General features: G+C 42.8%; 1 protein-coding gene across 3 annotated transcripts in view; it reads right to left on the bottom strand.

The window, feature by feature from the left end:
- GRIA3 (glutamate ionotropic receptor AMPA type subunit 3) overlaps positions 1–13,863 on the bottom strand; it is a 146,310-nt gene extending 132,447 nt beyond the window's left edge. For 2 of the 3 annotated variants that reach the window (XM_061446086.1, XM_061446085.1), the window contains exons 1-2: positions 13,246–13,861; positions 12,252–12,410 (exon numbers count right to left, since the gene is read on the bottom strand). In XM_061446086.1, coding sequence (XP_061302070.1) covers positions 12,252–12,410; positions 13,246–13,336 — 250 coding nt within the window. In that variant the 5' untranslated portion in view covers positions 13,337–13,861. Of the gene's footprint in view, positions 1–12,251; positions 12,411–13,245 lie in introns of all 3 variants that reach the window. The other variant, XR_009741971.1, reaches the window with a different exon arrangement.
- Between the last annotated feature and the right edge of the window lie 3,196 nt (positions 13,864–17,059).

Below are 17,059 nucleotides of genomic sequence, written 5' to 3'. Positions count from 1 at the left end.
TGTGGCATTACCCAGTTTACAAGCTTATTGCTGGTATGATGTGAAGGTCAATCAGCACACCCAGCCCCACCAGGGAAGCATGTCAGTGGGATGTTTCTAGCATAATGGCCAACAGCAAAACGATTAATGGCACCAACTTCTTCAGAAAGAGAACACTCACTTTCCAGTGGACAAACAGTGGAGCTCACAACTCAGCTGGCACCTTTACACCTCTGGGAAATGAGACAGGCTGTGCTGTGGAAGTTGCCTTTGCAAACAGGAAGTCATCGGCTGGTTTAAAATGAATTATAGTGTTAAACTGCCTGTAGGACATTCATAGGGAAAAACCAGCTTTTAAGAATGGGTGAATTTATCAAGCTGCAGATCTTTAAAATATTGATGATCAAAGCAATAAAGTAGCTACTTTTTATTCTATACTGTCAATAAATCTCTACATACTTGAACTGTAATCATCACAGCACAACATAAGAGACTTCTTCCAGAGATTTAATGTTGGACTTAGTCAGAAAAAACACCCCAAACAAACTGGGTAGGAGGAGAGCTAAACTGGTAAAATAAAACCTCTCACTTTCAGGTAAATGATTAGGTAGCAACGAACCCTGCTATTAACCTGAAGTCTATAATGAGAGCTTAAATGAACAGTTCTAAGTGGACGCAGGCCTTTGTAAGGGAGCCGCACTCCTGCAGTTGGCACTAATTGACCCTTTTCCTGGCAGGCTCAGTGGTGAAGGCAGGCAGCAGCAGCTCAACTTCAGGGCCCTCTCTGTCACGCAGAACAAAGTCACAGTCCTGATTACCCAGGAGGTTTGATCTTAATGTTTTACACTTCTATAGCACCTTTCATCCAGGAATGAGGCAGGCAGGATAGCAGCGGAGAATCTTAAACTGCTACAGCCCTTCCCACATCCATTTTGCAAGAGAAGGTCTCTTGTCTTTGGAGCTTTCCGATGCTTTTTGCAAGACTACTCCACATACACTGAATTACACAGCTGAATCTCTGAGAAACTGAAATGATAGATTCATATTTCACACATAGCTTAACCCAAGCTTCTTGAAAACACAATTAATAATCGATTCTGATTAAGTTATTTCCAACAAGATTTTAATCCCCTTACAGCGAATGTTGCAACAGACTGAATTCAAGCCAGCATACACAGGGCTGATGGAAGCATTTTTAGAGACCACGTAGTAGAAAGGAGGAATCACATTAATCCTGCTTGCAATTTTGTCCAGAAAGATGCCATTCTTAAATTCATGTGGAGATCCTGATTAAGGCAGACTATTCCAGAGCAGCAGATTCTGGAATCAGCTAACAAAATTCTTATTAACACAGGGAATCTCCAGACATTACCAAGGAAGCATAGTATCTTTTCAGAAAAGCCCGCAAGGAAAATGTACTTTAACATCAAACTGTATCCTCCTGCGTATGCAGATTGCCTCAAATCTCAAATGCATCTTATGTGAAACAGGGGCTAGCACTGCAGAACACCACAATAAGAATTTAAGACAGGAAGTGCAGATAATTTATCTGAATAAAGCTTCCAGAAGATTAACTGATTTAGGTTGATACTCATCCAAGCTGGAACCTGACCAGGTTGCAGGAGTTAGCAGCATCACAACCCATGATAGGTTGCCTATTCATTAAAAATAGCAGGGTGTTTTTGCAGATGAAAACAGGTTAAAATGTTAGCTTTATGCTTCAGCCAAAAGACCCTGTTTTGCCATATATCTGTTCTTGAATTACCTCTAGAGTGACTCAGAAAAAGGTGTTGTGTTTTATAATCAGTTGCCATGCAAGCACATAAGAGACACAATGAGTTAAATTTCATGAATGAGTCTATGGTCTTTAATGCCACACACTCTCTTCATACAAGAACTGCAAAATCCATAAACTGATGCAGAGAGAGAAAAGCAGTGAAAGGTTCACAGCTACTAAAATACATATATGAGGGAAAGGAAAAAGAGAGATGAAAATCTGAAAGTAGGGAAGGTATAGGTGACTCCTGCTAAATGCAAGGTCAGCACTTTCCACTTGACACTGCTTGATTTACACCATTTTGTTTCAATTGAAAAACAAAATCTTTCTTTGGCAGATTCTGCACTACAGTCTATTACAGATACTTTTGAGATACCCAGCATCATTTATAAAGGGACACTTATTACTGCTGAACATGAATATCTTGTTAAATTTCCCAAAGTTCCAAGAGGAAATATATGCAATGCTACACAAGGGTGTATTCTGTTAGCTATTGAAGTCAAGAGCCTGGACAACCTGGGCAGTCCTGGAGGAGAGGTATGCTACTGATTAAAATGCTCCGAGTCTCCCTCAAAGAATTCATCGGCTGTCCTGGACCCAAATCCCCCACTTATCCAGAGGCTTAGAGCCAGGAATACCCCATGAGGGACCACTCTTTTTTTACCCTTTACTGGGTTCACCCCTTCACCTCCCTCCAGAGCTACTCCAAATTTACCCTGGTGTAAATCAGATTACAGCAAGACTCCATTATGTATCTTGACTGCCCTTATTTACCTAATGGGATACAAAGAGACTGCTTTTTTGCTTTCTGTTAGGGTAGAATAATGAAGCACTAAAACATTTAGGTCCCAGTGGTCACTGCAGATATGCACAAGTATCACTGCATGAAATTTCTTTTTCCGTTACACAGAACAAAACAAGTGGCAGTAAAGTACATCTGGTGCATATGAATGCACACCTCTGAAACAGGACGTTGTGGCTGTAGAAACCATCACTACATTTACTACGCTCTGCATGCAGTAAAGCTACACTGATTCATGCTTTAAACAAGGCAATTTCTGCACCTGGAGCGCCAAACTGCAGAGTGGAAAACTTCAGGAGGGTTAACTGGTATCATTTTGATCAATTCTGGGCTTATCACCCTGCCTCTCCAGGTAATAAAGTAAGTTGCCTGTAGATGGTGTGGAAAGACATGCTATACATACTTCAACTGACAAAAATTGTCTATCCATAAAATCCATCACAAGCAGCTTGAACTCTATCCCCTGCAAAAACCTAGACAGCTTCTTCCAAGCATACACTTCTTTTTTTCCACATCCATCATCTATATGTCATTATAAAAATAGGACAGAACAGGTGTTTTTACACTGAAAAAGACAGATTCTTGTTTGCAGAAACATCCTGCTAACTAGGATAAGCTTCACCAAATTGCTTCAGTCAAGAACAAAAATGTACAAAACCCAAATCTCATTATTTCCAAAACAAAATACTTGGCTTCAACTGAATCTGAGTCAACAGTCTGAAGTCTGAAACTATTTTGAAAGCTTTTATTTTTAATTCTCCAACTTTTTGGTTGATCCCAATCTAACCTTTAAAACCTTTTTGGAACTACATCTTAATTTAAAAAATTAGCAAGTTGCACAGCTCCCATCCTTTTCAATCACATGTTTTTGAAGTCATGCAGGATGATGTTCTGGGATGAACAATGGTTCTATGGAGGAACCTGGTCTGAGTTGGCCAAGGAATATAAATACTACCACTGGTCATGAGGATCACTCTGCTGATGTGGCCAAAACAGGAAAGAAATAGGATTAGCTGGCACAGGACAGCTGTGTAATTTTCTTCTCTTCAGTATTATTTTATATTCATCAAGAAATGATAAGGAAATAGGCACAAAAAGCAATGTTTTAAAAAGGAAATTCAAAGTAGGACAGCAGGTATTATGCTGACTGCTTACTCATTCAGCATTTCATTAGGTCCAACTCCTTTTGACATTCTCCACAATGGTAGTAAAGCACTCTGGAGATGCTCCCTGGCTGCATAAAAATTTTGGAGAAAGATGGTCGAGTAAATTAAACTTGCTAGACAATTTAGAATTCCCCTAACAGTTTTGATTCAATTCAGGGTTAGACCCTGGGTCAGTCCTTTGCAGATCAATGGATTCTAATTAGCTCTCATCTAACTGCTGGAAAAAAAGAAGGCACATGAACTTGAGTTTTCCAACCATCAGACTTCATTAGAATCCAAACTTGGTGACACAAGTGGTAAAGCCTCTGAAGACAAAACCCCTGCAGTCAGTAAAAACCATTATCTCGCCATGTTTTCTTCTAGAGAGGACTTGGACAGTTCATCACCTGAAAAAACTTATCAATTACCAATTCTCCCCAAGCCATCTCTCCCCCTGCACTTCCCCTCAGAAGAAAAACACAAACAACAACAACCAGCAAAAAGTTTTAAGGACTTGAGCATACACAGCAGGGTACAGAAACCAATTGGGATGTGTGTCATGATGCAGCAACTCTGTAATTCCTAAGACCCAATCCATAGTCCCTAAGTGGGCTGCAGCACCTATTTCAGACTAAGATCTCTGAAATGCGTATCAGACATGGAAATCCTGGAAGGCACCAGCCCTGAAATGCAGTGCTGTACATCTGGAAAAGCTGGCAGCTGTGAGGTACTGATTACATGACAGCATGCTCTGCAGACCTCACTGGGAGAAATGAACAGGCACCACCACATCTAGTCAAGACAGCTTTTTCTCCTACGGCTCAAATGAGCAGTCCGAGCATGGGTCAGGTGGGCAAGTTGAGCATATCCTGTGCTGTAGAAGTAAGGACCATACTTCCAATAAAGATCCAGGATGTGTAGGAGATAAAGAACTTTTGAATAATGAACTTACTTCCTTTCCCACAGCTTTGCTTATTCAGGTAAAGAGCGGAAAATTTCTCCTTTGTCAAGTGATAAATGGGGTTGCTGTACAGCTGTGACACATGTTCTCCCAGGTCCATCAGTGGGAATGTACATCTTCTTCTGACAAGGACAGTTAATTAGCAAGTGCTAATTTCAATTTATTTTTCAGAAGCATGAAGAGTAAGCTGGGTTTTGGTGGGGGGTTGTTTAGCTTTTGGGTTTGGTTTTGGCTTTTTTTTGTTGTTGTTTTAGGAAGGGAAGTGGAAGAAGTGATCGGTAAAATGAAAAAGATGATGTTAGCCAAAGTCTCCAAGTTTTTCATTGCAAACAGCCCCGCAATACTGTCTGATAAGGGTAAATTTGTATTACCCTTGTACGAGAGATAACAAAATGGCACTACCAAAAGTACAAACTGACTTACTCCAAATCATGCCAAGAGCCACCAGAAAACTCTACAATTGCCCATGTTCAATCCCTTTACCACATGGGCTGGGCCCAAATGCTTGTTTGCATATAAATAAAACTACTGATGGTGAAACCAGCAAGCACCGTTTCATACTTAAGTCCAGGAGAAAGAGCTGGGAAAATAATGAAGTATACATGGAATGAAGTAAGTACACATGGACTGTGTACCATCAGAGCGTATGTACTTCTCCCAGATACCTGCATATCTTATTAAAGACAGGTTTTTTTATTGGAGAGGATTCAAGACAGTGAAGTAACCATGCAGCCCTGCATTTGTATTCTAATTCTTTATCAAAATTTCAAACACCACCTTTGAATAAACTCCAGCAAATACAATCCCAACACAAGGGCAGGACCAAACATCCAAAGGCAATCATGTAACTTACAAGTGGTCTCAAAGGGAATACTTTGTAAATTGTGTTTGAAAAAAAACAAACAAACCAAAACCAGCAAACAAACAGAAAACTTTCAGCATATCTGAAACATTCAGTCTAGCAAAGTAATTACATCCTAGTGATCAGATAGGCCACTCCATTACAGCAGAAAAGTCCTCACCTGAGCTATCATCCACCTCTAGGAAAGCAATTCACCCTTTCTGCAAGTGTCTGGGCAAGTTATCCGCAGCACAGCATCCCTGCAGGTTGATCCTCATGCATAAGGGTTTCTGTGCCTCCTGCGCAGTGTATGTGTACAGGCTGCACGGTGAACTCACTATTTTAGAAGTGGTTAAGATGATAAAAGAGATCCAGTGCCTCAGACCCCACAAGGAGGATATGCATAAACAACTGCTAGGTGGATTCATTCACATAATTGGTTTCTCCATTCACTTTTCCTCTTTACACAGAAACCTAATCACCTGTTTCTCTCTTGATGTGTACATATGATAGTTTTAGCCCTAATAATTACATTATTACTGCATTATTACAATATATTATAATTATTATAATAATTACATTGTTAAGATCAACTAAAAGGCATGCACCTCTGGATGTTTCACATATAACTACAAACTGATAAATGAACTCTGCATTTCTGGTACTACACAAATATCGGCAAACTCCTCGATACGGTCAGGCCAGAGCACACACTGTGAAGCTATGTGATAATACTAGTACGCACACTACAATGACTACAAACAGCCAAATGTGAGTGCCTACTTTGGAGCCTTCCATCAGGTGACTGCACATGAAAAGCTTCAAGTTTGTTTCAAGTTTGAGGTTTCTAGGGCATCTGATATTCTGGAGATCAACAATAACATAAAGCAGGTGATACAACATACGGAAGCACGTCTCTGCCTCTGACAGGAAACGTAACACACACATTTAGAAGAAAAAGAATCCCCGCAGATGAAATCTGGAAACAGTTTCACTGGTGATCATCACAGTTTCACAGACACCGGTTAGATCTAGATCAACCATTTTTATATTTCTATTTTTAGACTGCCATATTATTCCAGTGGAGGTAAAAGACCCTGGATAGCAGAACTCATGACAATAGGCACAGAGATTTTGGCTGCCTTTTGAGTTCTCTTAAAAATGGAGCCATGGTCTTCCAGTGATTTGTACTTCACAGCAGCATAGAAAGTACTGATCTTAGGCTGTAACTTAAATGCCAAATACAAATTCAACATAAACATCTTAATCACAATAAAGGAACACGACTTTTTCATTATATGGTTTGGCTTGGTTTGCAACTGAACTACGAAACCAAACTGTTACTGCTTTAAAAATAACATATTCTAAAGCATTTTAAGGACGCCTGACTAAATCAAAATTAGCATTCCAAAATCAGTAATGACAAAATATGTACTTTAAATGGAAAAATGTTAAATCGCTGGATTGCAAAAATAAAGAATCTATTAAAGATGTATCAGCTCCCTCATTTCACACCTTCTTGCGTAACAGTCCTACACTTGCAGTAGGAAGGCCTCCCACCTCCCAGACACTGAACACCACGAACCCAGAGGAAAGAAACCCACTGTTCTCTGTGGCTCTTGGACAAGATCCCAAGTCAGCCTTCAACAAAACTGTGGGGTTTTGTTGTTGTTAAAAGCTACTGTAACAGGCTTGTTTCCCATCATGGTATCTCCATTTCCTCCCAGAGATAAACTACAGCTGCTACACATTTTATTGGAACGTGTAGTTAATCAGTAGCTCTCCAACTCATGCCAATAGTCTCATGGATCCCCAGGCCCCGTGTTCTATTGGAAAAATGAACAATTTCACCTATACATCTGCACAAAATTTCCCTGAAACTGAACAAGTGAATGGCGCTCTTCATCATGCCTAATTCTTCATTCATTTGGTGAATTCAAAGTTTCTCACAGAAGTGTCCAAGATTTTTTTTCCTCTACAATGTGAGTTAAATGGAACCCTAACATCTAAGTGGTATGTAAATGCTATGCATACAGCAAAGGTGGAGAGCAAGAAGAGCCAGCTTATTTTAACATTAAGAAATAATAAAACATACTTGAAAGCTGTATGGGGCTTTCTGCTAACAGAAAGATCACATTCAGTTTAATGATAAATCATCTCCTCTACCATGAAGTGCAAAGAAACTTAAGTTGAAACACACCCTTCACTTTTCGACCTAGCCCAATACTGCAAAAGCTTTGACTCCTAAACTGAAGCCTGCTGATTCTCTTTGTCATACAGGAGTAACACACAATACTTGAGCACGTTCTGCAACATAGAAGGCATTTTCAGGAATCTGTAATGGTTTGTGCAGAAAGCACATTTCCAGGTGTTCTACCACAGGATGCTTGGAGAAACCACAGTGCATTCCTTATCATGAGAGTGAGGCATCTACCCTACGGTCTCTACCCACACAAAACCACCGGTACATGGCCAAAACTTGGCAAGACTCTAGCGAGACATGCTTATGCTTTTGGCAGAAGGGAGCTGACCACTTTCAGCAGCTGTGTCCTTTGCCAGCTGGCCAAAGAGCATACAGATGCAAGGGAAGCAAGTATCTGCCCACTAGCAAAAATAAATGCTGAGTAAAGAAAAAGTGTGTGTGTGTGTGCACATGTGCGAGTAAGTATTCATACGTATATATTTATTTATATATGCACACCTGTGCTTTGAAAAAGGGAGTAATACAGTTAAACAGGAAAAAAATTGCCTGCTACTAGCCCTGCGGTATCATTCTCTGCAATGCTCTCAAACAACAAACAGGCACTTTTTCTACTAAAACCTTCTAAGTTGTATTTCAAAGATTAAACACAAGGACTGCAAGGATGCTAAAGAAAAATTTCCTAACAAAGTCTGAAGTCAGACCTCTTTAAAAGCATGCACTTACAAGATTTTAGCAACTTAAAGTAAGCGCATCATTCTACCTTCTCTTTTTGTTTCTTAAAGAACGAGTGCCTGTGGAAAAAAACACTACATATCATCATTTGGTAAAACACAAAAAGCCTTCTGGGTTCAGAAGATACATGAGAAATGACTCAGAAAAATTGCCAGGACAAGAATTTGCAGCTGATAGGTTAGCTGAGAGAGGGAATCTGCCTGTAGATTAATTAGATTCTGCAATCACAGCCCCTGTTCACCCATACACATCCCACCACTATCATTACATGATCAACAGATTTTAATGAAAACTAACGCTTTATTTTGAGAAATTCCAGCAGGACTGCATAGAAGGTTGACTTTCCTACATATTTCTTGAAAACTGTACATATCACAAGTGCACGTTTGTTGGCTCTAAAGGTGTACAACAGCAATTTTTTGCAATGACAGTGCAGAGAGGGAATATGAGATCTGTGTGCTAATGAGCTGACACTGCAGAGGCTAGAGCAGTGTTAGTATAGTGCACTACAAGTGCAGAGCAGAAAGACATACGTGGGTTATTTCGAGGGAATTTGATCTGCAGAACTGCATGCATAAGTCAACATTAACAATAACATCCTTTATCAGAGGTTATAAGAACAACGTAAGAGGTGCTCCAGTGATGAATTTATACATTTGAGTTGTTATAGTCATATTATTTCGAAAAAGCCATCTCCCTCCCTACACGAGCTTTCTTGAAGAAAAAATAACATCCACGTTTTACTTGATTTTATTCATTCACAAGTCAAGCTAACTTTTTTCCTTTCTGTTTTTCTTCCCTTGTGGCAAAAAGCTTTATATTTTCAAAGATGTAATAAATCCCCTCCCTCCCTGAGCCCACTGATAAACTTCAATTCACATTTAAATACATCGGAATTTCCATCTGTGCTTGTATTTTCTCTCTGTTAAGATATTGTACAGCTAAATAAATAGGTAGGAAGATAAATACAGAGTGGATGAATACTGTGGGCATGTTTGTAAATGAAATACACAGAGAGAGGCTCCATGTAGCAGTGAAGCAGGGAATACGTGTACATAAATCAAATTATGCATAATTTAACTGAAAAAGGAATGAGAGGGAGGGGCTTAGGGCAGGAATTTTCTTTTGCTTCTAAACAAGTTTGTTCCCATGCTGGGATATTGCCAAATCAGACCTGCCTAAGGTGGGCTTTTTATCTCTGGCTCATGAGGATACTTCACAAGAGACTTTTTTTTTCCTCCTGCCTCTGGAATGCACCAGATTGCACCAACAGGGATATGCAGCTGTATGGTAAGAACATAAGTCTCTCCTGAGCAGAGCCCCCCCCCAATTCCTGCACACATGAACACTTACTACAGTCAACTATCACATAGATCAAAGCAAAGAATAAAAAGTATTATTTTATGGATACTGATCAGTACAGGCCCTAGGCTCAAGCTACACATGCTACAATTTCTCCAATTTTCCTTCAGCTCCACAGTCAGTCACAGCCTCCCTTTTCCAGCGAAGGCAGTCAAGAGTCACTGCAGGTTCCTCTCCTATGGATCTCTGCCAATTGCAAATATTGATCAAACGGCTGTGTGACAGCTCTGGAGAAAATATATGCTTATCTCTAAGAGAAGTAAAAATGTTGTGCGAATAATTCCTTCATGGCTATGGCAGCACCCTGAAATTATCTGCCACTCCACTGGGAAGTGAGGATGTGATTAAGGGTACTTAGGCCGCAATGTTCTACATGTTAGCCAGGTAGTGTGAGGAGCTATTAGCTCACTATAATGCATTGATATGTAGGAGCGTTCTGACTTTCAAAGATAATTGCTTCAGGTCCAAAAAGAGCAACTGTTCTATTTTTCTTTTTATATTATTTATATTGAGCTACTGAGACGTAGATGACTGGTGACTTGGACTCACCGCATTCTTTCCCTACCACCAGTATTACCAGATGGTTGACACAGCTATAGAGAAGGTCACCTTTTTATTTTCTTCCGTTTCTTTTTTCAAGTCTTCTATTTTTAAATAGGTTACTGTAGGTTGGTGTTCTCTGGTCTATGGTTTCTCCAGAGATTTAAGTTTTCCCAATTTTACTACACTGGTAACATGTATTGGAACGTACAGGCCTATGCTACAGAAAACCAGCTCATTGCCACAGCTTTTCCTAAGCAATGACAAAAATTATTAGGCGTCAGATGAGAAGCATGATGACCGAATAATACATCACTTCTGAAGGAGTATGTGGTTCACTTGTCTGGGGGGATCTGAGAAGCAGGGCTGCTAGAACTTTTAAAAAACAATTAATAATTAATCACCCAAGCAGTTTAATGTATTTAGTTTAAATCCATATAATTGATACTTAGGAAACTATGTTTGAGATACAGCCTCTTGAAGGGATTACACTGATAACGGATTAATAGTCTGATATTTGTTGTAAGAGCTGTTGGGGCCGGATAGGATTAGTAAAATAAGATGCAAAGTACAGACATGCTTTTATTTACCATTTTTCCACTTTACCAAATATTTTTATTGGATATTATATAATTAACCCCCCTGCAAAAGTTTTAAAGGTCCTAATTCAAAGCCCTTTAAAAAGTGTAACGCTGCACTAGCAAGAACCAGTCACATGGGGGATATGTTAGAATACCAATCCAAAATTTTCCAAGTTATTCCCTTGTTGAATATTTTGTAACCATCAACTTTCTCAGAAAATACCTGAAATCCTAGAAGGATAGAGTGTCTACTTGTGTAGCCTTCCAATTATGCAGCATGGGACAGGAATATAAGAAATATGCTGCCCCAAAGAAACAAATAAAATGAAGAAATAGCAGATATTCAAAACATTAAATTGTTTTAAAGCAAGTTTTCTGTATTCCAATACTTGATTATTTTAGCACACTGTTTCCTCTTTGAGCATTTTATACTGTGAGTATATAAACAGGGCTCCTGTTCATAACACAAAGTTAGTACATCGCATTCAGAGTCCCTTTAGATGATGTACAGGCACATCTCTGTATACCGCAAAGGGCATGCAACTACTTCACATGAAGACTCCATTCATTTTCTAAGGCTTACCATAAAACAGGTATAAAAGTGAACTTGGACACATCAGTACACCAAATGCTCAAAAATTACTATTGCTAAAGGAATGCTTTTTTAAATGCAGGACATGTACCAGTCTTTCAGAAAGCGATTTCATATTTTAACACCACATTAACACTACTCAAAGTTCTATTTTGCTTCTTCTGTTAATAAAGGCTGAAATTATATGTACGTACTGCTTGTGCAGAGCTACTTCTCATAACGCTAAACGTTCTGGTTCCATTTTCTCTCCCCTCAGCTCTAACAGTATTTGTCAGTTTATAACTGTCTCAGCTTTCAATAGGACTCTCACTGTAAGAAAACAACCCAGTATTTCAGGGTAGAGGAGGCAAGTAAGCCCCTCTACCATGTCCCCTCAAGGTCACTTCTAAACAGCTGGTTTTATTTGAAATCATGCTGTTTCACACAGCTAGGTTGTAGCCTCAACAGAAAAGGGATGTTAATTCAGCAGCAATTCATCACAGCTAAACAGCGCTGCTATATAAATAAGATGGTTGTTTCTCTGGAAAACAAAACTAAAAGGGTGAAAAGAAGTGGTGAGAGAACTTTCTCTAAGGTATTATTCAACCATATAACGCTGCAAGTCCACTAAACATCATGCCAGTACACACATTTGTTGCATTATTTTGTATGAACAAGAAAGCCAGGCTATCAGGGAGAAAATGAATGCAAGTAACAAAAAAATATATATATATTTTTAAAGCGTGTATTTACTTACAAGCATTTGTCACTGAAAAACTGTTGGAAGAGTCCAAGTGATCTACATGATAGTTCAAATGGAAGGGCTTTTCTGTGGTATTTTGGTTTGTGTTGTATAACTGCACAGCAAAGCGAAATGCACTGTGCTCCTGAACAGTGTTCCTCATGAAAAGTCCACCTAGGATTGAAAACAAGCCAAAACAAAACAAAATGGTATTTCAGAACCAATTTTGAGGAGAAACAGTGGCAATAGGTCTCATTTGCATACCGCACATCTCATGAAAGAACTAGCAGGAGCAGGCTGAGCCCGAGCACATAATTCTGACAGAGCACGTACATGAAATACGTACTCCGAGTCCAAAGTTAAGCTTTTAAAGCCATACACCACATCCAGGTGCCCCCGGAGCGATCCGGAGTCACCGGGAGCTGCAGGCACATCTTTAACACCCGACCACTGCCACAGGATGTCCGCACGCTGATTTAAGAGTCCAACTCGGGGAACTGTGCTCCTAAATTATCCCCAGACTACCCAAATAACGTCTCTGTAGAGTTATGGGCTAAGGACACGAGTGGCGTGGCAAACGTGCGGCTTTAAGCGGTCTGGTGGAGAACAGGCAGAGCTGAGCGCTGCTCCGGGGGAGAGGCAGGGGAAAGTCCCCCGTTCCACCCGGGTGCCCCCAGCCTCACAGCTCCACCGGCCCCGGGTTCAGGGCACGCCGTTGCAGACTGGCGCCGTGATTCCCTCACGTTGTTTGCTACACGGGATGCGCTGCTTCAGGGCGCGATTCCGCATGAGCACGGACCGCATCCTCCGCCGCTCTGAAGGGAGCGGACAGCGCGGCCGCCCGCTGCCGCAGCCCGGGCATCGCTCCTGCTTCTCGCTCGCAACGACGGGCAGGAGCCGGAGCGGCGCTGGCCCCGGAGCTGCACCCCCGCTCCCCTCCACACAACTTCCCCTCCTCGGCTGCGGGGGGGTGAAAGCCTCGGGTCGCGGTGCCGCGGCGGGCGCTTACCGATACTGATGGTGTTGGGGAACCCTGCCAGAGCCTTCCCCAGCAGCCCCGCCAGCAGCAGCAGGAGGGTCCGGGGCACGCTCTGCCCCATTTTCTTCAGCCCCTGCGGTTCAGCCCCTAAAATGAAATTGGCGGCACAGACATGGGCGCAACTGGAGACTCGGAGTAGTGTCAATGGTGGTGGCGATGTTGGCGGAGGTAGTGGGAGGGTGGTCCCCCTCCTTCCTTCCTTTCTTTTATTTTTTTTTCCTTCCCCAAATCCCTCTCCTGTTGTCTTCACCCCAGCCGGGGAGGGCTCATTGGCTGCGAGATTGCTTTCTCCCCCCGTCTCCAGCAGCCCCCCCCCACCCCCCAGCGCAAGGACTTCCCCCAAAGATGGTGGGTAGCGGAGCCGGCGAGGGTGCTCCGCCCGGGCCGGGCGGGGGTTATCGATCAAACTTGGCGTGAGGCGGGCTGGCAGCCGCTCCGCTCCGCTCGGCCCGGCCCGCCCAGCGCTGGCGTCTCCTGGCCGCGGCGGAGCTCGGGGCTGCGGTCGGCGGGAGCTCACCGGCCTCACGTGGGCCGGCCCCCGGGCTGCAGCTGGCCCCTTTAAAGCTGCATCGCTCCGGTGGTGTGTGTGTGTGTGAGTGAGAGAGCGCGGTGCGTGCGCCTGTCTGCCGCCGGGGGAGGGGCGGCAACTGAGCCGGAGGCAGGCGGCCGTGCGAGGGGATGCGGTCGGGGTCCTGCCCAGGGCCGGGCAAGGCGGGCGGTGCGGGAGCCTCGGGGCCGGGATCCGAAAGGCGGCAGAGGCGCCTCGGTCAGGGGCGAGAGGCCGGGTGAGGGGTCGGGCGGCTCGGTGGCACCGGGCCTGCCGCTGGGCTGATAGAGGACGGCGGCCGCCGTGCGGGGCAGACGGGGGAGAGGGCCCCCCGGAGGGGAGAGGGCTGGCGGGGAAGCGGGAGCGCGGGGCTGCCGGAGGGAGGGCTGGAAGGGGCACAGGGCAGCGAGAAGAGGCGATGCGCTTTCCCAGAGGGGCTGCCTGGGCTCTCCCCATCCCTCTGTCAGTGCCAACACCTGAGGGAAGAGGTTCCCGCATTCATCCGCCTACAGTGCCATGAAGTGGAGAAAGACAAGGAAGAGTTCATCCCACGCAAGGGAATATTAGGTTCCTTCCCTATCTCCTCTAAAGGAAGGAAATCCGACAAAGTCTCCCTGTCTGGGAGACATCCCTGCCAGATGCTGTGCTGCCCCAGCCCAGAGCACAAAGCATGGCTCACCCGGAGTAGGCTGGTGGTGGGTGCTGGACACTTAATTCTTTGCTATCCACTTGGCTCAGCACCAACCTTTATGTGCCTCTGGCCCGCACGTCCTTAGGGAGCTATTGTGCTGCTTGAAGCTGAGCTCTCTGAGGCTTGATCCTGCACCTGTCTCCTTGACACCCCACTAATGGATCCTGTAGCTCTTTCCTTTTTTTGCTGCTTTGAGGCTCATAAAACTGTACAAAATGGAGACAGAAGATTGGTGCTAGGCCATCTAGTCCACCCACCAGGTTAGGGTGTTCTTCACTTACTCTTTCCTTTTCCTCCGCTTTCAGCAGGTTACTTTCCCTATAAACTACTCTGTGCTCCCCTTCCCTTACACCCTCCTCACCCTCCCCACCCTTAACCTCAGGCTCTGGTGTTCAGTTGAGTTAGGGATAACACCAAAAGAAGCTGGCTTTGCATTTGCAAAATAATCAACCAGTGCCGCCGTCTGTAGCATGGGAAAGGTGGCACGTTCCTGCTAATGGGCTAATGAGTTAACATCAGATTTAAACCACTGCTCTTCAGGGAAGCCAGAGCACAGGTGAAGAGCAGGACATTATGCAGGAACAGGACATTCATGATGCAGGAGCATAACATATATTGACTCCTACTTGCTCCTAGGTGCATGCACTGATTGCTACGTGTTGTGTTCTTTATGAAAATCATGCCCAAAAGATGGAGTCTAATCCAGTTCAGGCAGGGGCAGGCATCTGCCTGCAGGGTGGCTGGTAATGTCCCTTGTTAGTATTGAGATAGCAGTTGTCACTTTATCTCTCTACTTAAAGAAATGGTTATCTGTATGGATAGGTGGGGTATGAAGTCCATCTTTGTACTTATAGCACTCCACTAATATTACCAATGAATGCTTGTAAACATCTGCGTGAAGCATGACTGCATTGTTTTACAGATGTGAAAACTTAAAAATCAAGGGAAGCAATTGGCCCAGCCCACCTAAGCAGGATGTTTTATACCAGAATTAAGGTCATGAGCAGCAGCGCAGTTTAACTGTAGAGCACTCTCTCAAATGTCCTAAGATAAGCATAGCAGGCCTGAAAGCTACAGACAGGTACCTGAAGTTTAGACATTGAAGATAGTTCTGAAAATCGGGTTCCTATCAGCAAATCATTTTCTGTTTGCAAACTACTTATATTTCCTGATTCTACTCACCTCCAGCCCATTTCTAACACATTCTCTATGAAGTCCTGCTGTCCTTTTTTTGTGTCCTTTCCCAGTGGCTCTGCTTTCTTCCTGTTTACTTGCTCTCACAAAGTTTTCTCAATCCCTGCTGCTGTGTACTCCAGGCTGAGTGCTACTTGCCACACTGACAGCTGATGATGTACTGAAAAAGTATGACATAAATTGTTTAACATTATGGATGTTAGAACAAGAGAAGAGAGAAAATATCTGTGAATAAAGGTGGCTTGTGGCAGAATCTCATTTTCATACACAGCCAGTAGGGTGGGTACCTCATCTCAAATAAAATGGTGCTTCACAGCCTCATCTCAAATTGGAGAGGCTTATTATAACCCAAAATATATCTGTGCTTAGAGACAAATAGATTTTCATTACCACCCACATTTTTCTTCATGAGGCCCCTATACATTGTTATTAGCATTTTCAGTATGCACGTTGCTTTTTTGCTTAGGCAATTACTCTCATGGTACTATTTGCAGATACAAATGGTACAGCAGCAGTCCCATACAGATTTTGAGAAACCCAAAGAGACCCCACCCCAGTTTGTCTTTCCTACAGCAAACCCAGCATGTCCTAGGACGAAACCAATAGGGGATTAGTTGGCTTATTTGGATATTAATACCATGCAAGTAGCTTGTATACTTTGCTAGGTGTGCTCAGTGGCTTGAGTTAATAAGTGCCATGGTAACCAAGGTCATAACAGACGCTTTCCCAAACCTTCCCTAACTAAATACAACCAAAATTTTGCAGGATAATCAGGGCTTCACGTGTAGATGGTTCACAGTGTTCCAGGACAGTAGGGGATCCTGTGTACTATCTACCTGAGAAGGAGGTACTGAGTTATAATTAGCTAACGTGTCCTCATTGTAATGTCTAATAGTGGATTAGAAAAATGCTATGGAATTTGGGACACTCTTCTCATTGAGCTTTCTGATTTTACAAGGTTAAACCCATACTGTTAGCATAAAGCCATGGCAAAATCTACACCAGGATTTTGTGGCTTAAGCTTCACCCTAACTGGACTGCATTTATCACTTTTGTCATTCCTTTTTCTAATTGCAAGAGAGAAGGTCAGGCAGTGAGTTTCCCAGTTGTGTTTTTCATAATGCCAACCATAACAGGTTATAATTGCCAACAAATGTATTACCAACTGTGTCTTACAGCCTTTCCCTTTTTTCTTTTCTTTCTTTTTTCTTTTCTAATCTGGTTTTCTTCATAAAAACAAAGGACACACAATTAACTGAACTTTCTGTTAGTGTCAGCATTTAGATTAGCTAAACTGATTAATTCTACCATAGACACTTAACAGACAGAGTGATAGTGGGGAGAAACAGAAG

The sequence above is a fragment of the Pezoporus flaviventris genome, unplaced genomic scaffold (genome assembly GCF_033815535.1).
Source record: "Pezoporus flaviventris isolate CSIRO_AGI_PZ_B2104156 unplaced genomic scaffold, CSIRO_AGI_Pfla_v1 ptg000005l, whole genome shotgun sequence".
In the NCBI taxonomy this organism is placed as follows: domain Eukaryota; kingdom Metazoa; phylum Chordata; class Aves; order Psittaciformes; family Psittacidae; genus Pezoporus; species Pezoporus flaviventris.
The sequence above is the reverse complement of the archived record's forward strand: the minus strand, read 5'-3'. Positions and strand labels throughout refer to the sequence as shown.